At 41.2% G+C, this 22,752-nt stretch overlaps 1 protein-coding gene across 3 annotated transcripts in view; it reads right to left on the bottom strand.

Annotated features, from left to right (window-relative positions):
- LOC126480661 (guanine nucleotide-binding protein subunit beta-5) overlaps positions 1-22,752 on the bottom strand; it is a 167,062-nt gene that overhangs the window by 11,370 nt on the left and 132,940 nt on the right. For all 3 annotated transcript variants that reach the window (XM_050103886.1, XM_050103884.1, XM_050103885.1), the window contains 3 exons: positions 10,697-10,837; positions 10,511-10,607; positions 3,299-3,465 (listed from right to left, as the gene is read on the bottom strand). In XM_050103886.1, the coding sequence (XP_049959843.1) occupies positions 3,299-3,465; positions 10,511-10,607; positions 10,697-10,837 (405 nt within the window). The remainder of the gene's footprint in view (positions 1-3,298; positions 3,466-10,510; positions 10,608-10,696; positions 10,838-22,752) is intronic.

Below are 22,752 nucleotides of genomic sequence, written 5' to 3'. Positions count from 1 at the left end.
AAGTATCCAGATAACCCGGATGGTGTAACACTGTGCCAAGATGTGCTGGCCGTGCACCAAGGCATGTTTAGCCACAGGGTGATCCTCATTACCAACAAACGCTGCCTGCCCGTGTCCATTCATGCGAATGGACAGTTTGTTGCTGGTCATTCCCACATAGAAAGCCTCACAGTGTAGGCAGGTCAGTTGGTAAATCACGTGGGTGCTTTCACACGTGGCTGTGCCTTTGATTGTGTACACTTTCCGGTTTACAGGACTGGAGTAGGTGGTGGTGGGAGGGTGCATGGGACAGGTTTTACACTGGGGGCGGTTACAAGGGTAGGAGCCAGAGGGTATGGAAGGTGGTTTGGGGATTTCATAGGGATGATCCAAGAGGTTGCGAAGGTTAGGTGGATGGCGGAAGAACACTCTTGGTGGAGTGGGGAGGATTTCATGAAGGGTGGATCACATTTCAGGGCAGGATTTGAGTAAGTCGTATTCCTGCTGGAGAGCCACATTCAGAGTCTGATCCAGTCCCGGAAAGTATCCTGTCACAAGTGGGGCACTTTTGGAGTTCTTCTGTGGGAGGTTCTGGGTTTGAGGGGATGAGGAAGTGGCTCTGGTAATTTCCTTCTGTACCAGGTTGGGAGGGTAGTTGCGGGATGCGAAAGCTGTTTTCAGGTTGTTGGTGTAATGGTTCAGGGATTCTGGACTGGAGCAGATTCGTTTGCCACGAAGACCTAGGCTGTAGGGAAGACCAACCCCAAAAGTGCTCCACTTGTGACAGGATACTTTCTGGGACTGGATCAGACTCTGAATGTGGCTCTCCAGCAGGGATACGACTTCCTCAAATCCTGCCCTGATATGAGATCCATCCTTCATGAAATCCTCCCCACTACACCAAAAGTGTCTTTCCGCCGTCCACCTAACCTTCGCAACCTCTTGGTTCATCCCTATGAAATCCCCAAACCACCTTCCCTACCCTCTGGCTCCTACCCTTGTAACCGCCCCCAGTGTAAAACCTGTCCCATGCACCCTCCCACCACCACCTACTCCAGTCCTGTAACCCGGAAGGTGTACACCATCAAAGGCAGAGCCACGTGTGAAAGCACCCATGTGATTTACCAACTGACTTGCCTACACTGTGAAGCTTTCTATGTGGGAATGACCAGCAACAAACTGTCAATTCGCATGAATGGACACAGGCAGGCAGCGTTTGTTGGTAATGAGGATCACCCTGTGGCTAAACATGCCTTGGTGCACGGCCAGCACATCTTGGCACAGTGTTACACCGTCCGGGTTATCTGGATACTTCCCACTAACACCAACCTGTCAGGACTCCGGAGATGGGAACTTGCCCTTCAGTATATCCTCTCTTCACGTTACCCACCAGGCCTCAACCTCCACTAATTTCAAGTTGCCGCCGCTCATACCTCACCTGTCATTCAACAACATCTTTGCCTCTGTACTTCCGCCTCGACTGACATCTCTGCCCCAACTCTTTGCCTTTACAAATGTCTGCTTGTGTCTGTGTATGTGCGGATGGATATGTGTGTGTGTGCGCTAGTGTATACCTGTCCTTTTTTCCCCCTAAGGTAAGTCTTTCCGCTCCCGGGATTGGAATGACTCCTTACCCTCTCCCTTAAAAACCACATCCTTTCGTCTTTCCCTCTCCTTCCCTCTTTCCTGAAGAAGCAACCATTGGTTACAAAAGCTTGAATTTTGTGTGTATGTTTGTGTGTCTATCAACATGCCAGTGCTTTCGTTTGGTAAGTCACATCATCTTTGTTTTTATATATACACACACACACACACACACACACACACACACACACACACACACACACACACGTTATGGAGGCTCAAAGGGTTACTGGAAGGGATAGAGACAATCCAACGACGGGCACTGTCTTTCGTCACAGGATCATTTACTCAATGGTGTGAGAGCATTATAGAGATGCTCAAGAGCTCCTAGTGGCAGACGCTACAAAAGAAGCACGAAGTGTGCATCACGAAGAGATTTACTGTTGACATTTGAAGAGTGTATGTTCCAAGAAGAGTTGGGCAACATATTACTTCCTCCCACATATGTCTCAAGCAAAGACGACAATGAGAAAATTGGAAAAATAAGAGCTCATATGGAGGTTTAGTGACAATCATCTGTCATTCTTTCTGTGTATCATTCACGAATGGAACAGGGAGACAGAAAGTGGTTCCAGAAGAACTCTCGATCAGAAAAAGTAATGTGGTTTGCGAAGAATAGATTTCATGTAGCTGTATGATTTAGTATAATGGAAGATCAAGCATAGGTCAACTATGAACAAAAGCGATGTTACCTCTTGCTAATATCCTGTTACAATTTAATAGCAAACACCACTCCACTGACCTGATCCTTACAAAAATCAATGCTATCCACCCAAATAGTATGGAATAATCTTTGTGCTGGTAACCTTTATGCACGTAGAAGCATTATACATGTCCTATTATCAAATCACACTATGTGAGTGAAGGCACTAGAGAAAGGAAGACTGTGTATGAGGGATCACCAAATTGAGCAATTTTGTTCTTCAGCTTGTAATTTAGGCAGAGCTTGAGAATTGAGACAGTTATATATGGCAAGAGCACAAAAAGCACATGTTTGTGTGTTGAAGATGCATGTAACATAGTGGCTGACATTGGGTGGGACAGGGGACAGGATCAGCCATAGTGGACAGACTGATTTCCATATAATCTGAAATGGTTCTTTGAAGCGCCCACAGGTTCAAGGAAGAGATCCTTCAACCTTTTGTTCTATCACATTTTGGTGCCACAGGTGCATTCTTACATTTTAAGGGTGACAATACTCATCCTTGAAGATTCTCAGATGGGGATGACAAACACGAAAATAAGGATAATATTAAAATAATTTGGCTACCATTCTGTCCAGACTTGAATCACGAAAATAATGACAGTGATTGGCTCGTAATACGTACCGAAACTAGATCAGGACCTCCCATGATTGATCTGTAGTTAGAGCTAGTTCGTCATAAGAAAGAGCGAAGTTTTCCTCAAGTATTATTCTTGTTACACTGTGACTCAGCTATTTTCTCTTTCTTAGCATCTGTTATGGCTGCCTTGTCCACTGGCTTTGTTTGTATACTTACACTACTTACTGACAAACCGTGTTTGAAAACTAGCACTAGTATTCAATTTTGATGGCTTCAAAAGCATCAACATTTTTGGAGCTTAAATGAACTAAATACATAATATACACAGATTTAACAACATGATGAAAATTCTTAAGAAATTAGTCCTAAAATTTAAAGTAGAATAAATTTACCCGTAAAGTATAATCCCAGCTTCCGGTAGAAAGAGCTGTTCCATCAGGTGACACTTGCAGGCAAGATACCCTGTTCTCATGACCATACAACAGAGTCACTCTTACACATTTTAGTGAATCCCAGACATTAACAGTATAATCATTATATCCAGCAAATAGAAGCCTCCCTAAAATCAAACAAAGAACAAGATGTGTAAGGACATTTATATGTTGGGCTGTCAGAAAGGCAGAAAATACGCTAAAAGTAATTTCACATCTCCGCTGAAATTACAAGTGGCAATACAAAAAAAAAAAAACTTTGGTAAATATAAATTGTAAGAATACTCCTATAATGAACTGCAAAGAGGACTGAACATATCGAAATGTAGAGGTTACAATGTTAACGTCTCTGGGGTAAAAGGAGTGGATCTTCCTGCAATAAAGATTTTTTCACTTTTGTATTTTGGGTAGGCCATCACATGAATTTCCAACACTAGAACAGATATCTTCCCTGCATTTAGTAGTACACTGTAATATGATTATTAACATTTTGTTGATCAACAGAATCATATTTATGGTTTACATTTAGTAGTTTCAGTTACTGAGTCACTACACCTCTTAGTTTAGAAGCCTTACGGTTAGAGCATTTAAATGTCAGGAAGTTGTTTCTGAAAGTATTTGTATGGAGTGTAGCCATGTATGGAAGTGAAACATGGACGATAAATAGTTTGGGCAAGAAGAGAATAGAAGCTTTCGAAATGTGGTGCTACAGAAGAATGCTGAAGATAACATGGGTAAATCACATAACTAATGAGGAGGTATTGAATAGAATTGGGGAGAAGAGGAGTTTGTGGCACAACTTGACTAGAAGGAGGAGGAGGAGATTACTGTTTAACGTCCTGTCGACAACGAGGTCATTAGAGATGGAGCACAAGCTCAGATTAGGGAAGGACGGGGAAGGAAATCGGCCGTGCCCTTTCTAAGGAACAGTCCCGGCATTTGCCTGAAGCGATTTAGGGAAACCACGGAAAACCTAAATCAGGACGGCTGGACGCAGGATTGAACCGTCGTCCTCCCGAATGCGAGTCCAGTGTGCTAACCACTGCGCCACCTCGCTCGGTGACTAGAAGAAGGGATCGGTTGGTAGGACATGTTCTGAGGCATCAAGGGATCACCAATTTAGTATTGGAGGGCAGTGTAGAGGGTAAAAATCGTAGAGGGAGACCAAGAGATGAATATACTAAGCAGATTCAGAAGGATGTAGGCTGCAGTAGGTACTGGGAGATGAAGAAGCTTGCAAAGGATAGAGTAGCATTGAGAGCTGCATCAAACCAGTCTTAGGACTGAAGAAGACAACAACAACAACAACAACAACTGTTAGAGCCCAATGAAGTGCTGTTTACGACGTGTCCAAACTTTTTAATAATAATTTTACTCGAATTACAAATGTTTAACGCTTGTCCCCTGCACACTGACTTGTCACAGCAGTGTTTCCACTCCAAAATACACTCCTGGAAAGCTTCGTTTGGAATATGCAGTGAATGTGGTGAATTGTTCTTAATGTTACTATTGTTGTCAAAATGACATCTGTTCAGAACTGAAAACTAGGTTAGAGACCAATAAATAATTGTTCAAGATCATGACCTGCCATCAGCCTCTTTTAAACAATGCCAACATACAACAGATTCATTGTATGTCCTCTTTCTTCACTACCTTTTTGGTACTTACATTGTGATGCATTTGTTTCCTTACATGCTGATCAACACTTAATTTACTCTAGCACAATGAAGCTACATTACTGTCAATCTCTGCCCATCACAGCAACATTATAATCATTATTTGTCATAATATTTCATTGGCAGTAAGTTTAAATACAACTGTAGATACTGCCTACAGGAAAATTAAAGAGACCTTTGGAGAAAAGAGAACCATTTGTGTGAATATTAAGAGCTCAGATGGAAAACCAGTTCTAAGCAAAGAAGGGAAGGCAGATAGTTGAAAGGAGTATACAGAGGGGCTATACATGGGCGATGTACTTGAGGGCAATATTACGGAAATGGAAGAGGACATAGATGAAGATGAAATGGGAGATATGATACTGCATGAAGAGTTTGACAGAGCACTGAAAGACCTAAGCTGAAACAAGGCCCCATTCCAACATTCCATTAGAACTACAATCTGGTGAGCAAGATGTACGAGCCAGACCCTCCGACTTCAAGACGAATATAATAATTCCAATTCCAAGAAAGCAAAAGTTGACATGTGTGAAAATAACCGAACTATCAGTTTAATAAGTCATGGCTGCAAAATACTAACATGAATTCTTTACAGAGGAATGGAAAAACTGGTAGAAACCAACCTCGGGGAAGATCAGTTTGAATTCCGTAGAAATATGGGAACATGTGAGGCAATACTGACCCTACGAATTATCTTAGAAGAAAGATTAAGGAAAGGCAAACCTACTTTTCTAGCATTTGTAGACTTAGAGAAAGCTTTTGAAAATGTTGACTGGAATACTGTCCTTCAAATTCTATAGGTGGCAGCGGGAAAATACAGGGAGCGAAAGGATGTTTACAATTTGTACAGAAACCACATGGCAGTTATAAGAGCCGAGGGGCATGAAAGGGAAGCAGTGGTTGACAAGGGAGTCAGACAGGGTTGTAGCCTCTCCCCGATGTTATTCAATTTGTATATTGAGCAAGCAGTGAAGGAAACAAAAGAAAAATTTGGAGTAGGTATTAAAATCCATGGAGAAGAAATAAAAACTTTGCGAAACTTCCTGGCAGATTAAAACTGTGTGCCGGACCGAGACTCGAACTCGGGACCTTTGCCTTTCACGGGCATTGCGCTCTGCCAGGAAGTTTCATATCAGCGCACACTCCGCTGCAGAGTGAAAATCTCATTCTAAAAACTTTGAGGTTCGCCGATGACATTGTAATTCTTTCAGAGACATCAAAGGACTTGGAAGAGCAGTTGAACGGAATGGACAGTGTCTTGAAAGGAGGATATAAGATGAACATCAACAAAAGAAAAATGAAGACAATGGAATGTAGTCAAATCAAATTAGGTGATGCTGAGGAAAGAAGATTAGGAAATGAGACACTTGAAGTAGTAGATGAGTTTTGCTATATGGGGAGCAAAATAAGTGGTGATGATTGAAGTAGAGAGAATATAAAATGTAGACTGACAATGGCAAGGAAAGTGATTCTGAAGAAGAGAAATTTGTTAACATCGAGTATAGATTTAAGTGCCAGGAAGTCTTTTCTGAAAGTATTTGTATGGAGTGTAGCCATGTATGGAAGTGAAACATGGACGATAAATAGTTTTGACAAGAAGAGAATAGAAGCTTTCGAAATGTGGTGCTACAGAAGAATGCAGAAGATTAGATGGGTAGATGATGTAATTAATTAGGAGGTACCGAATAGAATGGGGGAGAAGAGCGATTTGTGGCACAACTTGAGTAGAAGAAAGGATCGGTTGATAGGACACATTCTGAGGCATCAAAGGATCATCAATTTAGTATTGGAGGGAAGCGCGGAGTGCAAAAATCATAGAGGGAGACCAAGGCATTAGTACACTAAACAGATTCGGAAGGATGTAGGTTACATTAGTTACTCGGAGATGATGAAGCTTGTAAAGGATAGAGTAGCATGTAGAGCTGAATCAAGCCAGTCTCTGGACTGATGACGACAACAACAACAACAACAACAACAACAACAACAACAGGTAAATGAGCATATTATTTGGTTTTTAACTAATTTTGCTTTCTGACATACATACACAGGTTTTTATGGCCAGTAAGATACTGAACAAAATATTTGTTTGTATAATGCTTAATTATACAGTTTTTACTAATTTCTATACTTATATAATTAATTTTAAAGTCTATTTGCAAACTTGCTAAATGAAGTGCCTCCTTAGATGCTGAAGTTTATCTGCGCATGACACAAGCTGTACCCCATCATCAGCAAAACTATAAGGTAGTTCAGGTACATTCCCTCATATATATTCCTTAATCATTTTCTCAGTTCAAAAATCATTAATACTCATCTGGCTGTTGAGAATAGTTACACGATATGGAATTATCCTGCTTGACTACTCTTTCAGTTCTGAATTTCCCATTGTCAAGATGAAATCTGACATATATTATTCAATTTATTAACGCAGATTGAAGCAATATCTTGTTCCTCATGGGGTGTTACTATATATTTTGTTGAAATTGGGTCAAAAGTTTTCTCAAAACCTCATTTCTTCCAGTTTCAATAGCTTCTGTACAAACACAGTCATTTCCTGTGACTTTTTACTTCTTCATAACTCAAGCAGTTTTATGTATCTCATCTAACACAATCCTTGTGATGTCATTTTGTTTTCATTATTAAGTACCTATGTTCTCGATTCACTTCTTAAACTGTCTACTTGTTCTTGTCTTTTTCTACTTTCGACAAATATGCACATTCACCAATGGATGATTTCCATCACATTTTCCATTACTTCTCAGTTTTCTGTGGATTGCACCAATGCTGTTGCAGCCAGTTTAATGTCTCACAGCCAAGAGGTCCAAAGACAATCCTTAGACCAGTTCAAAGAGAAACATGTAAGTATTTTCTTCTTAAGCCTTGAGAAATGTGTAATGCTCATTTAACGTGGCAGTTTACTATATTGTCTGGTGTCAAGTCTCCAAAAAGTCAAGCGCACAGATTAGCATTAAAAAAGGGAAAAATTCTTGTGATGATAATGAATTTTGTGTTTTTGGTATTTACTGTGTTCTCATAATTCATCAACTAATTGTAGACCATCTATATTATCAACAATTAGGACTGCATTAAAAGTGTAGCAGATGACTATTTTCTTTTCACTTCAAAATTCATATTTTCACATAATCTTTTAAAAATTTATGCCAAACAGAGAGTGAATGAAATTTGAGGTAACATATATTCCTGTATTACTCCGCTTTTAATTTGTGTTTAGATGAATGTATCACATTTTAACAGCACAGTTTGGTTCCAATATAGGTTTCTGATGCAATGGATGCCCTGGTCTGTGACTGTGGAGCTACATAACTTCATGATGCTGAACTTGATCAAAAGATTTTTGTGAGGCAAACACCCTTTCTTTGATTGTAACAATTCTGGACAAGCACCTCTGTTGTGACATGCAACTTCAATTGCTCCGAGTCCCTGCATAGACACAAATTGTAATTCACATACACCTCTTTCAGATTTCTTAAGTATACTTTAGTATATTACTGATGTTTTTAATACATAACTTATCAGATTGTGTCTGTACTCCATGCAGAAAGTTGCTGTGGTTTTCCATTTTACTGACAGGTGAGCCAATTAAACAGATATTACTTTCAGTTCCTCCCATGGACGAATGTTTCGACATCTTTTTCCCAAATACAATTGTTCTCCTTACTGATAACAACTATTCAATTGTCTTGGTTTATTCTTATGTTAAGTTTTCCCTTCTTATACATTCCAGTGGACTGCTTTGTTATTCTGATGTTACAGTCACATTCTATTTCAGCACATTCACATTTAAGTCCTCTTTTTACATTCTTAGCTCTGATATTAGTAGACTTTGAGTAAGATTAAAGATGAATATGGCACTAGCTTAAAAATGAATGTGTGTAATTAGAACAACTGTGAAATGATGGTTTTCATCTTTACCAAAAACTGAATCATACAGATGCACCTGCCATCATAGCGTTTGAAACACGGTGTCTAGCCAACATAAGTTTCTATTTTGTTTCCTTCATATTCTTTATTGTTTTCGATTGTATGTGTTTTCAAAATTTCCTGTTAACTTCTTCCATCCTTTTGGAGACATTTTCAAATAGATGAATTCAGTTATGCTTATTTTATCATGATCTATTACCACCGCTCTTGGACTAGTGATTAACATTGATCCCTCTGGATCACGCAGTCCTATTTGTGATTCCTGACTACATCAGAGATTTTCTTTATTGCAACTAGATTTTTATGTTGTCCCCTTCGTTTCACCTACTCTTCATGCGATGCACAAGTTGCTAAAGTGGTGTCAAATAGAAAGACTTGCACCAGGTGGCTGAACAACCATAGACGGAGTCTCCTAGCCAATAACACCAAATGAACCTGTAATATCTTTTGCTGTTTGCATAAGTGCCTTCATTACATAACAATGTCTTTTTTTTCCTTTGCCATCATAGTCTTAATTTACTAAGTTGTTTCATGTGTTGCTTGATTTTATTTGAAGTCTTTAATAAATTATCATCAGTACATATCATGAATTATTTGTCTGTATGTGAAGGCTAGCCTCAAGAATACTGTACGGACTTTTATGCAGTTTTCAGTGATAGATAAGCACGACTGACAAGGATGGGTTGTGTATATAATTTATACACCTGATTAGTCACAGGCTGTAGTTATTTAGTGCTACCTGTGTGAAGCTGTGTCAAGTCACTATTATTTTGCATTTCAGATTAATTGTGTAATGAGAGTTTCTTTCGACATATCTCTGTGTCTATTTTCGCTCTTGATCTTACTAGTCTACGATCACTTCAAATTCTCAAGCAGTTTAAGACCACCACATCCCATACAATATCCTTACAGACTGATAAAATATAATCAATTTTAATCTCTGTTCCAATTGGTCTTTGCCATATCATTTACTATTTGCTTTCATCTGAAAGAATGTTTTAAGGAGTCTCAGCATACTGTATTACAGTATCATCTCTTCTGGTTTAAATGTCATATCAAAAGTATCACAATGAAGGTATTTTTCTTGTCCTCCTTTTTTTGCATTAAAATCTCCTTTTATCATCTTGTGGTGCATGTAAAAGAATCATATACTGCCACACAGATGTACCTCTGCTCACTGCATATCATAGTCCATAGAAATTAGTATGATCACAATAAGACCACCAGTAATTGCTTGCATGAAAAGGTTTTCTGAGACACAATACATATTGATAAAAAGTAATGGCATGATACAAGTACACTCAAAATGAAGTGATGGGATACATTGCATTTTTCGGCAGGGCACCACTCAGGCAGGTTGTGGAGATGTTACAGAGCAGATTACATTTAGCTGGGGTAAAATAGGTAACTGATATGTCTGCTATTGTTCCTCGCTGGGGAATAGTACAAGAATCTCCTGTATACAAGTACAGTAACAGCCCAGGGGCATACAGTACAATGCATAAGTACTGATTAATATAAAAAGGTCAAACTAACTGTCATGAAAGTCACTCACCACTAACAGAGAAATCCACAGAATTAACACCAAAGATGATGCTCTCTTTGGAGTACACAGCAACTTCTTTGTCTGCCCTCAGATCAAATAAACGACACTGAAAAGGTAAATTTCATGAGTTTCATCCCCACAATCCCATTTTAATGTTTCAATAAATGTACTTTGGGAAATACCAAAAACACTCACTGTTGCATCATCTGAACCAGTAGCTACAGCATCTCCACTTGGATGAAATTTCACACTATTTATGTCTGACTGATGGCCTTCAAATGACTGAACACACTGCCCTGTTCGCATATCCCATATGAGAACCATCCGGTCACAGCTCTGTGAAATGAAACAATGATTCAGAGGGGGTACTTTACAAAACAGTTTTATTGGATGGACATGCTCTTTGATTCTCCTGCTTGCCGCATGCAAATAACAATTAATTTTAATCTTTTTAAGATACAAACTGATCCTGTAAATTCGGAAGCTATTGGTAATTGAATTGAATTTTAACATAGTTCTACTTGTATTACATGCAAATCAATTATACACATATGAGATGGTATATGTCAAATGTGTATGCCAGGGAACTGCAGTTGCATACTGGAATTGAAAACTATGATGTGCAGTGTGCTGCAGTCCACACTGCAGTAATCACACTCTTCAGTTATCATGGGTTCCACAGTTTAACTTTTTCTATAATTTTGATACTATACAGCTGGTTGTAGAAATGCCAGTAAAAGTCGTGGGTTCCAAGAATATGTCCCACAGCCGTAACAACTAGTATCAAGGCTAAAGAATAATTATCAAGTGTTTTTGCCCACCGAGAGCCAACATACACTGTCATCATACTATCTGAATCCTATATATGCCAGTTAATATAATCACAATTTATGTCTAATCTCAATTAGCATACACACTATTTCCTGAAATAATACAAGCTGTGGATCCACATAAATTTTCTCTGAAAAAAGGAGGGGATTGTGGATTAGTGGGTTGGTTTTGATACACTATGTAGAAAAATAGTGAAGTGGATACAAGTTCAGAGTTGACATACCTTGTGGATGACAAAGGCATTTTATAATTTATGTCAATTGTGAGTAGAATGTGTGGTGCTGGATTTTCTCTTTGAAGCAAATAACTATACTTTAGGGATTAGTGTATACAAGCAAGCAGTAAAATCAGTGCTCTAAACAGAAAGTTGCCACTACTACATTAGCTATCCTGGAATTGATATTTTGTATTTTCCTGTAAGTGGTGTTCCAGCACTGTAAACCTCTCAGGTTTTTTAGGCATGAACGATTAATGGCATGCTTCCGGGTGTTCAACTGAGTTGCTCTTTCCATTTTACGCAAAATATTTCGACGATCGATCCAGCCATCCTCATCAGGTGCTGCGAGATTTCCTGTTATGTGCACTAGCTGCCTGGACTTCAATCACACTGTGAACTGTTGTCGGGCTCATGCTGCTATTTATAGCCAAATTGGGTTCCCCATACTCCCTTCACCCTTTGACTGTCTTTGGTTTTATCAGAACTCACTCTAATATTCCATAAAATGCAAATTCTCTCAGTATTCACCACATCTGGTGGATTTGATGGCCAGTGAGGTTGGCCGCAAGCATCATTTAAATTGAAATCTTCATCCCTGTTTACTATGTTTTCCGAGATCTTTATTACGATAGACCGTTAATTATACCATCATAGAAACTAGGCATTTGCACCACGATACTTGTCTCATTTCATGATTATATTTAAGGTAGTGCTCAGTGACAGCTGATCTGCTTGGTTGTGTTAGCCAAGTTTGTCGCTTATGTTCCTTGCACCTTTCCTTGACTGTTCTTATAGTAAGCCCCATGAAAGACATGCAAGGAATTAAAACATAACCCAGCTGTTGGACACCTACATCACCTTTACCAGTACATAGAATACTTTTTATCTCAGTTGATGGAAGTGAAATTTACTCACGCTATCATCATTCATCAAAAAGAAATTCGATGCTTAAAACTCTGGTCCCCTCGAACACTTTCAGACAAAGATAGTCTTGGCAAAAAATTACAACACCTACAAACAGCGGTCCAAACAAATGGGTTCAGTTGAGGAAAGATGCAAGGAACATCAACACAGCAAATCAGCTGTCACAGAAATGAAAGACAATGAGATCAAGTCTATGGGACAGCATAATTAAGATATTCATCAAAATTAACATTTCAGAAAATGTAATAACAGGGGCAGAAGTTTCAGTGTAAATAATGCTTGGAGTCCAGCACTTGATTTTGTAAAATCTTGCTAGCCATCAAATTCACCAGAGCAGGAAAATGCCGAGAGAATTTGTGTTTCATGTAACATCAGGGCAAGGTCAGAAAAACAATAAGCACAGAGGGCTTAGGGAGCACAGGGAATTGAACTCAGCTATAAATAGTGGCACGAGACCAACAACAGTTCACAGTCTGGTTGGAGTTCAGGCACTGAACACACAAAACAGCAAAACTCACAGCAACTGAAAAAGACAGATAGGTCAGTCATCAAAATATTGTGCATAAAATGGAAACTACATCTCGGCAGAACACCCGGTAGTACAACATTAATTAAATAATCAGACCATCAGTCAAGTAGTGAATGCACTCTTATCACTATACTATCTATACTTTCCAGTTTATGAATAGATGAACACTGAATAAGTTTTATTGAACAGGAACAAATGGTTTTAGCATTTTAGTGAACTGAATTACAACAGCACTAAGTAAATTAATGGTTGAGATGACACAGTACATGGAAAAAAAAAGAGAAGAGAGAGAGAGAGAGAGAGAGAGAGAGAGAGAGAGAGAGAGAGAGAGAGTAGAAATACAATCATGGGATGAATTATTAATTCACTCAGCTTCGTAAGAAGCTGTGTAAACAGAGGTCAAAAATGAATTGGGCTTTACAAAGCAAGATAGCAAATACTGTATTGTCAGCGACGAGAAGAGAAAACAAAATACTACATAACCGACAAAATGTCAAATTTGTGTTTTTCAGTCAGTTGATATCCTTGACTCTCAGTGCAACTTTTCTGGCCAGGCAGGAGTCTGAATTTTTAATTACTCACTCACAAAGAAAATTAACTAAAATAATAACACATATGTGGTACATATACATGGAAATACTGTATAACAGCAAAAGAAAGAAGTAAGAATAACCATAGTGTTTTGGGTGTAGTAAACAATACCATGTAAATGCCAAAGCATGTGCAGCCATAACACAATATTACTGCTTAATACTGGACATATCCCTCCCAGTGTTCGAAAGTGGTTCCTTGGTTGTAGCTTCAGTTCGTGAAAACACAGCGTTTTACAAGACAGTTTTTGTTTTTTAATTGGGGAAGAAATAGTATCTTGGCTGAAATTAGCATGTAAAAGCAGATATTCCTTCCTGAGAGTGATTGACAGCAGTAAGAAATTATCATTATTTACCTCACATTAACCTCACATTAACCATTAAGACTATGAAACTTAATAGTGGTGGTGGTTAGTGTTTAACGTCCCGTCGACAACGAGGTCATTAGAGACGGAGCGCAAGCTCGGGTTAGGGAAGGATTGGGAAGGAAATCGGCCGTGCCTTTCAAAGGAACCATCCCAGCATTTGCCTGAAACGATTTAGGGAAATCACGGAAAACCTAAATCAGGATGGCCGGAGACGGGATTGAACCGTCGTCCTCCCGAATACGAGTCCAGTGTGCTAACCACTGCGCCACCTCGCTCGGTAAACTTAATAGTACCACAGCTCCTTTATTGTGATATAAATAAGAACATCAGGCTTTGCTCATTTTATGTTTTAGTCATTCCTGGCATGGATTTTTAGAATATCCACTTAATTGTAGGTGAGAACAGTAGTAACTGTGAAAGTTACATGGATGGAAGAAGAATTAATTTCATCTACAGGGTTCTCAGTCATTTTTCCTAGGCCATATAACGACACAGATAATTTTTCTTGTGATTATTATTAATAATAATAGTACTGATATCATTGTTATTATAAATACACGAATTTGAGCTTCAACTTTGATCTTCTTAACTTGATTTACAAATTTTTTTTACCTAGAAACTTAGGCAGCTGTATCCAAGAATGCTCAAAATGATACAGCAGTCACAGTTGCCACTGGGGACAACAGTACTACTTCACATTCATCGCTACACAATTGCATCTGATTGCTTACCAGGAAATTCAAGTATCTTATGGAAAGATTACGGAAGCAAAGAAGTTGAAACAGGAGGCCAGGAATTTTATGGCAACTTACGCAGTGATGGGAAAAATAGCCAATAAAATTCTGAGAACATACTGGATATAAAAAAAGAGTTGAAGTGGCAAAACTTAGGTCTGACACATAGTTTCAAGTTTGTCAGAAATCCTTTCTAAGGAAGGCCTTCAGTTTTCTGCTAGTGATAGGTAGGCATTATTTGAATGATTCTGGAAAATTATGTCATGGCACCAGGGAAAGATATATGTAATCAATTTTGTGGACAAAATTTGAAACAAACGTCCATGGAAGATCACTGGCAAATCCAGAAGAAAAGGCACACAGATTTATCACTTGAGAAAAAGCGGTGGAAAAACAAAGTATGCAAGAAGATATTTCTCAATATTCTTGAGATTTGGGATTAAAGAATGGACTGTTCAGTATTGGCTTAAAATTCCACACATGGGATGACCATAAGATAACCTGCGTAAAAGAATACTGGCTTCTGAAACAGCCCTCACATAACTGCAGGAAATGCTCCTCCAAGCTGTACCCTGAGCCTATTCTATAATGCAAACAACAACTGTATGCAGAATGAGATTTTCACTCTGCAGCAGAGTGTGCACTGATATGAAACTTCCTGGCAGATTAAAACTGTGTGCTGGACCGAGACTCAAACTCGGGACCTTTGCCTTTCGCGGGCAAGTGCTCTACCAACTGAACTACCCAAACACGACTCACGACCCGCCCTCACAGCACAGGAGATGAGGTACTGGCAGAACTGAAGCTGTGAGGACAGGTTGTGAGTTGTGCTTGGGTAGCTCAGTTGGTAGAGCACTTGCCCGCAAAAGGCAAAGGTCCCAAGTTCGAGTCTCGGTCCGGCACACAATTTTAATCTGCCAGGAAGTTTCAACATCTGTATGGAATCTAAAAGGAAAAATATAATATGGAGAGGGTTCCACCATTAAGTTGGACCACATTTGACTTGGTTTTCAAAGAGGGTAATCTTCGATTATTTTCTTCCAAGAAAGCCCAGCATGACTTTCATTCTAATTACAGGCTCGGAGACTTGAGCAAAGACATGTGGAAGCAGCATACAGAAAAGAAAGAGCAGCCATGGCTGCAAAAAGATCGCCAGTGGAAGCTGTGCTCAGAATACAACATTGACTTACAGGCCACGAAATTAGCTCCATTTTTACATGCAAGAGCAGTTTATCATAAAACAAAATCGGCTGTTCACAACGTTACAATGTAATAGGTTGCATCAAGTTTTGTCTTGTGTATAGTGGGCACACTGTTCAAAACGATTAATGAAAATCTCGCCAAAGTCTTTATATTCTGATCGCTGCACACTTCAGAATGGAAATGTGATATTATCAAATGCTCTCTTAAGATTAACTATTGATACATAAGTTTTGATTAGACAAAAGTTTTTGGAGTAAGGTCACACTCAGATGGAATGTAACTCAGTCCACAGTGGCATCAAGTGCAAGATGAAAGGACATGAAGTTACACTTCCTAGCAAATATGCCTTGGTATCTGAAGAGGCGAGACGGAAGCCTTGACCCTTCGAAGTCTCTTACAGTGATTCACCAACTATGCAGAGAAAAGTTTCTGGCTGTATGACTCAATTAGGCCTGAAAGAGTTGTAAAAAATGAGCATACAGTTACAGACCTGAGGGTGTTGCAGGACCGTCCTAATGGTGTTATTTACTACACATACACTTTTAATTATGTGTGCTGGGAAATACCAAGACGTCTGAGAGAAATTCTTGGACATGTGGGCTTCCTGCGACTATACAAAGAAGACTGAAAATCAAGAAAGCCAAATGAGATCAACTTAACATCATTAAATCATTCTTCCTAAGGATTGTCACGGCTATTAAGACAATATCCCTACGAATCTTCAACATCTCGAATGTTACTGTTTCAGGAGTAATAAATGTTACTGTTTCAGGAGTAATAAATGTTACTGTTTCAGGAGTAATAAATGTTACTGTTTCAGGAGTAATAAATGTTACTGTTTCAGGAGTAATAGTGCAGCGTAGTTCTCTGTTGCTGCTTCAATGATGATTGGCACATGAAGATATGAACAAACAGTACAAAACTACACTATAACATCAAAAGTATCTGGGCACATGGCTGAAAATGACTTACAAGTTTGTGGTGCCCTCCATCAGTAATGCTGGAATTCAATATGGTGTTGATCCACCCTCAGCCTTGATGATAGCTTCCACTCTCACAGGCATACGTTCAATCAGGTTCTGGAAGGTTCCTTGGGGAATGGCAGCCCATTCTTCATCGAGTGCTACTCTGAGGAAAGGTATCAATGTCGCTCGGTGAGGCCTGGCACGAAGTCAGCGTTCCAAAACATCCCATAGGTGTTCTATAGGATTCAGGTCAGGACTCTGTGCAGGGCAGTCCATTACAGGGATGTTACTATCGTGTAGCCACTCTGCCACAGGCTGTGCATTATGAACAGGTGCTCGATCATGTTGAAAGATGCAATCACCATCCCCGAATTGCTCTTCAACAGTGGGAAGCAAGAAGGTGCTTAAAACATCAATGTAGGCCCGTACTGTGATAGTGCCAAGCAAAACAAGGATTACAAGCCCCCTCCATGAAATATACAACACCATAACACCACTGCCTCCGAATTTTACTGTTGGCACTATACACACTGGCAGATGACGTTCACTGGGCATTTGCCATATCCACACCTTGCCATTGGATCACCACGTTGTGTACTGTGATTCATCACTCCATACAATCTTTTTCCACTGCTCAGTCGTAAAATGCTTATGCTCCTTACAGCAAGCAAGGCGTCGTTTGGCATTTACTGGCCGCGATGTGTGGCTTACGAGCAGCTGCTTGACCATGAAATCCAAGCATTCTCACCTCCCATCTAACCGTCATAGTACTTGCGGTGAATCCTGAGCAGTTTGGAATTCCTGTGTGATGATCTGGATAAATGTTTGTCTACTACACATTACAACTCTCTCCAACTGTCTGCGGTCTCTCTCAATCAACAGACAAGGTCGGCCTGTAGGCTTTTGTGCTATATGTGTCCCTTCACGTTTCCACTTCACTATCACATCGGAAACAGTGGACCTAGGGATGTTTAGGAGTGTGGAAATCTCACATACAGATGTATGACACAAGTGACTCCCAATCACCTGACCACGTTCGAAGTTCATGAGTTCTGCAGGGCACACCATTCTGTTCTCTCAGTGTCTAATGACTACTGAGCTCACTGATATGGAGTGCCTGGTAGTAGGTGGCAGCACAATACACCTAATATGAATAAGTATGGTTTTGGGTGTGTCCGGATACTTCTGATCACATAGTGTATGTGAGCGATGTCTGTACCTGAAGTTGCTTCTGTGCAGACTTTCAAGAAATGCAAAAGCAAGGCATTTTCAGTCTCTACAAACATTACACATGGGTCTCCTGCATTAATGTAACTCTTTGCATAAATATGTATCCTGCATTATCTCCGTAGCTGGGTTTCCATATTAAAATGAGAACTTTCTTCAAGTAAACTTTTAAAAACATGTCCTTTATATGAGCAACCTTCTACATTAAAAGGGTACATGCTCTCTCTCTCTCTCTCTCTCTCTCTCTCTCTCTCTCTCTCTCTCTCTCTCTCTCTCTCTCTCTCCCCCCCCCCCCCCCCCTCTCTCTCAATAAATACCACAGTTCTTTCTGTCTTCTCTTCTGCAAGTTTTCTCTTTTATGAGACTGATATGCTCTCATTCGTTTGAGAACAAAACAGGACATGCAGATGAAAATACAGAATGAGTGTTAGTCATGTCAAATATGACACCATGATTATTACAGTACAAGCATACCATTACTCTTGGGTAAATATGACAGATGAAATTTACATACATTTGCAAGTGGATTGTGTTTTGTTATAATTGCACCATAAATATTTCTCTAGATGATTTTATCCTACACAGAAACCTTCAGCCTTTCTATATCTGGTCTTAAAGCATGTCACATCCATGACCTAAGTTTGTCTTGCACTAAGACAGCTCTCATCTCAGTAATGACTTCCGATTCCTCATTAAATTACAGAAAACTTGTAATCATTTTTAATGATAGTCTTAACACTGAATGAAACTGGCCACTGAATGTATAAAACTGAGTTTTTGGAATCATTAATGAGAGGGGTTGATCATGCATGGTGATGGTTAAGGTGTCATGTTTCTCTTCACTATATCAATCCTGTCATGGATTATCTCCATATAACTGACTGAATATCGCCTGAACAACTACTTACCAAATCCATTCATTGTGAGCACAACAGTATCTGTTCTTACACCAGTTGTTTACAATGTTACGCACTTGTTGGGAGTTGGCCTCACTTACAAATCTGTACTTATTATCAAAAATATTTGATTAAGATTCAAGTGAGGAAGTGAGTCAGATTTCGAGGTTTTTTGAGTAGATGGCTGTGATGGTTAGCGGCCTTGAAATGCCCAAGTGGTCTTTCAGCAGTCAATCCCATGCAGATACATAGTGAACTGTTCAAGAAACTGTTGTGACAGTGCCACGACATTTAACAGTGCCGCCATGACAGTACGCGCAAACGGCGATAGAGGCACTCCGCAACTCGGCTGAGCGCGGGAGCGCCACCTAGCTACGGACGGCGCCGGCCGCATGTCACAGCACGGCAGTCGAATAAGAGATACTGAGTTGTTATCATGTAACCAGCTATTGTTTCTAAGTGAGTGTGTTTGAATATCCAAAATTATTGGTGATTAAAGGTTAGAACACTTTTTGGCGACGAGGTCGGATATTTTCACTGCGTTGTGGATTTGTGTGTTCGTGATGGGGCAGACATGGAACAGCTTATGCAAGCGCTCATTGAACAACAAACACAGCTGACGGCTGCTATTCAGGCACGACAAACACAGCTGATGGCTGCTATTCAGGCGTTGTCGACGTCGCTTACTCATCGTCTGTCTTCCTCTTCTCCACCTCCATTCCCTCCTTACAACATAGCCGCTGAAGATTGGGAGGATTATGAGAAGTGTTGCGGCAACACTTCTTGGCTTTCGGCGTTGTCGACGCTCCTATGTTTAAGTCGTTATTTCTATCTTGGATTTCCCCACAGATCTATCAGCTGCTATCTCAGTTAGCCCCTCTGCGGGAACCTGCCTCTCTGTCCTTCCAAGAAATGTGTGACTTATTGTCTAACTATTACCGAAAAAACACCCACGTTGTTGCCGCCCACGTGGCGTTCTACCGGTGTCGTAAACAGCCCCATCAATCTTACCGGGCTTGGGCGGCGGAACTACATGGTCTGAGTAGGAAATGTCAGTTTGTCACGGACACTCATCATGAGTCTTATGCTGATTCAATGGTTAGGGATGCTATTCTATGGCTTGCTCCTGATAAAGAAGTTCGGCAAAGTGCCCTACAACTGCCAAACCCGTCGTTGTCGGAAGTTCTAAGCATCGCTCAATCCTTTGAAGTGTCTCACGCTGCTGGCGCGCAAATAGACGCGTTGTGTGATGTAGGCGCTGTACACTCAACTTTCGACACGGACAATTTGCCTGTTTCACAGGAGAACGAAGATGTGGCGGCGGTTCACTCGTGTAAACAACGTCGCGTTGAGCCGCAACGCTCGCAGCGAAAATAGCGACCACAGAAGCAGGTTCATTTCGCACTTCCTTCTTGTCCACGTTGTTTCTTACAGCATGACAGGGCCGCATGTCCAAAATGTTGGGCCACATGTAATTCATGTAGGAAAAAAGGTCACATTGCTTCTGTGTGTCAGTCCCCTAAAGTTCCTGTGGACGAGGACGAGCCATCGGACCTGGATGTTAACTGTGTGCTTTCTCAAACAAATAAGTTGTTTGTTACTGTTCGTGTTCTGGATAAAGACATTCGCATGCAAGTGGACACTGGCTCTGCAGGAACTCTCATTAATTCTCGCACGTATTTGGAGTTGGGCTCCCCTCCCTTGTCTCCAGTTACACGAAATCTGAGAACTTATAATAAACAGAAAATTCCTATCATTGGCCAGTCTGATGCTTCCACTGCCTAAAAGTCTGTTGTTAGGCCCCTCACGTTTTATGTGGTGGATCATGCGGGCACTGAAAACCTGTTCGGTTATGATGCTTTCCAGTTGTTCGGGTTCTCCATTGATGATGATGTGCACCTCGTATCTGAGGATATTCCGTATCAACAGCTGGATGGATTGTGTTCTGAATTTTCGTCTGTGTTCTCTGCTGGTTTGGGCCATGCCAAGGATTTTGAAGCCCACATTACTCTTAAACCTACAGCTCGCCCTAAGTTTTTCCGGGCACGCCCTATTCCAGTGGCGTTGCGTGCACCTGTCAAGTCTGAGATAGACAGGTTAACAGCTTCAGGGATTCTCCTTCCTGATACCTCCAGCGAATGGGCATCGCCAATTGTGGTGGTTTCTAAACCAAACGGGAGTCTGCGATTGTGTGGTGATTTTAAAGCCACTGTCAACGCTCAGAGCCTCATTGACACTTATCCTCTTCCCCGTCCTGAGGAGTTATTTACCAAGCTCGCTGGGGGCCAGTTCTTTTCCAAACTTGACTTATCAGACGCGTACCATCAGTTGCCGTTGGATGCTTCTTCCAAGGAATTTCTCGTCATCAACACTCCTTGTGGGTTGTATCAGTTCCAGCGGTTACCATTTGGCGTCGCTAGTGTGCCGCCCAGTTTTCAGCGGTTTTTGGAACAGCTCACGGCTTCCGTTCCCGGCTGCATAAACTATCTGGATGATATTGTTGTCATGGGGGCCTCCACTGAGGAGCACCTTCGCAATTTGCGTTCACTGTTTCGGGTTTTGCATTCGGCTGGGTTGAGGTGCAATCTGGACAAGTCACAGTTCTTCCAACCCTCCACTGTGTATCTTGGTTTCCACTTGTCCCGTGAGGGTATACGTCCTCTACGTCAGCACGTTGCGGCCATTAACGCTCTACCCCGGCAGTCTACGGTCAAAGAACTTCAGGCGTTTCTAGACAAGATTGCTTATTATCACAAATTCATTCCATCCGCGGCGGCGGTAGCTCATCCTCTGCATCAGCTGTTACGCAAAAACGTCCCTTTCTGTTGGTCCAACAAGTGCGAGCAGGCTTTTGTCCGCCTGAAGGCTCATTTGCAGTCGGCGCCTTGTCTTGCCACATTCCGTCCGGGTCAGCACTTGGTTCTGGCGACTGACGCATCACAGTATGGCCTAGGGGCTGTCCTCACCCATCGATATGAGGATGGGTAGGAACGACCCATCGCCTATGCTTCCAAGACCCTCGACGATGCCCAACGGCGTTACTCTCAAATCGAAAAGGAGGCGCTCGCTATCATTTATGCTCTAAAAAAGTTCAGCGTTTTTTTGTATGGTTCTAAGTTTCATCTCATCACTGACCACAAGCCGCTGGTCTCTCTGTTCAGCCCTTCGGCGTCGCTTCCGGATAAGGCAGCTCACCGCCTGCAACGTTGGGCCTTATACTTGTCTCGTTTTCACTATGAGATTCACTATCGCCCCACGGCACAGCACGCCAACGCTGACGCATTGTCGCGATTGCCGATGGGCCCCGACCCGGTTTGCGATCGTTATGAACTACTCTGTTTCCACATTGATGAGGAAGAACGTCGTGCGGTTGAGGGTTTTCCACTTACAGGTTCGAGGGTCACGTCGGCTACTGCGCGGGACCCGGTCCTGCGTCAGGTGATCGGTTTTGTTCAACGGCGTTGGCCGGACAGGACCAAGGGCCGGGCATCGGATCCCCTTCGCAACTACCATGCCTTGCGCCTTCGTCTGTCTGTTCGTGATGGTGGTGTTCTTCTGGCCACGGATGGCGCATCTCCACGGGTCGTGGTGCCAACCTCTCTTCGCAAAGATGTTCTCAAACTGTTGCATGAAGGGCATTGGGGTATTTCTCGGACTAAGTCCCTGGCCCGCAGGCACGTTTATTGGCCCGGGATTCGGACATCGCCCACATTGCTGCGTGTGGTCAGTGTGCTCAACAATTGGCTGCACCTCGTACAATGCCCTCT

The sequence above is a fragment of the Schistocerca serialis genome, chromosome 5, assembly GCF_023864345.2.
Source record: "Schistocerca serialis cubense isolate TAMUIC-IGC-003099 chromosome 5, iqSchSeri2.2, whole genome shotgun sequence".
Taxonomy (NCBI): domain Eukaryota; kingdom Metazoa; phylum Arthropoda; class Insecta; order Orthoptera; family Acrididae; genus Schistocerca; species Schistocerca serialis.
Note: the sequence above shows the minus strand (reverse complement) of the source record. Positions and strands in the feature narration are given on the sequence as shown.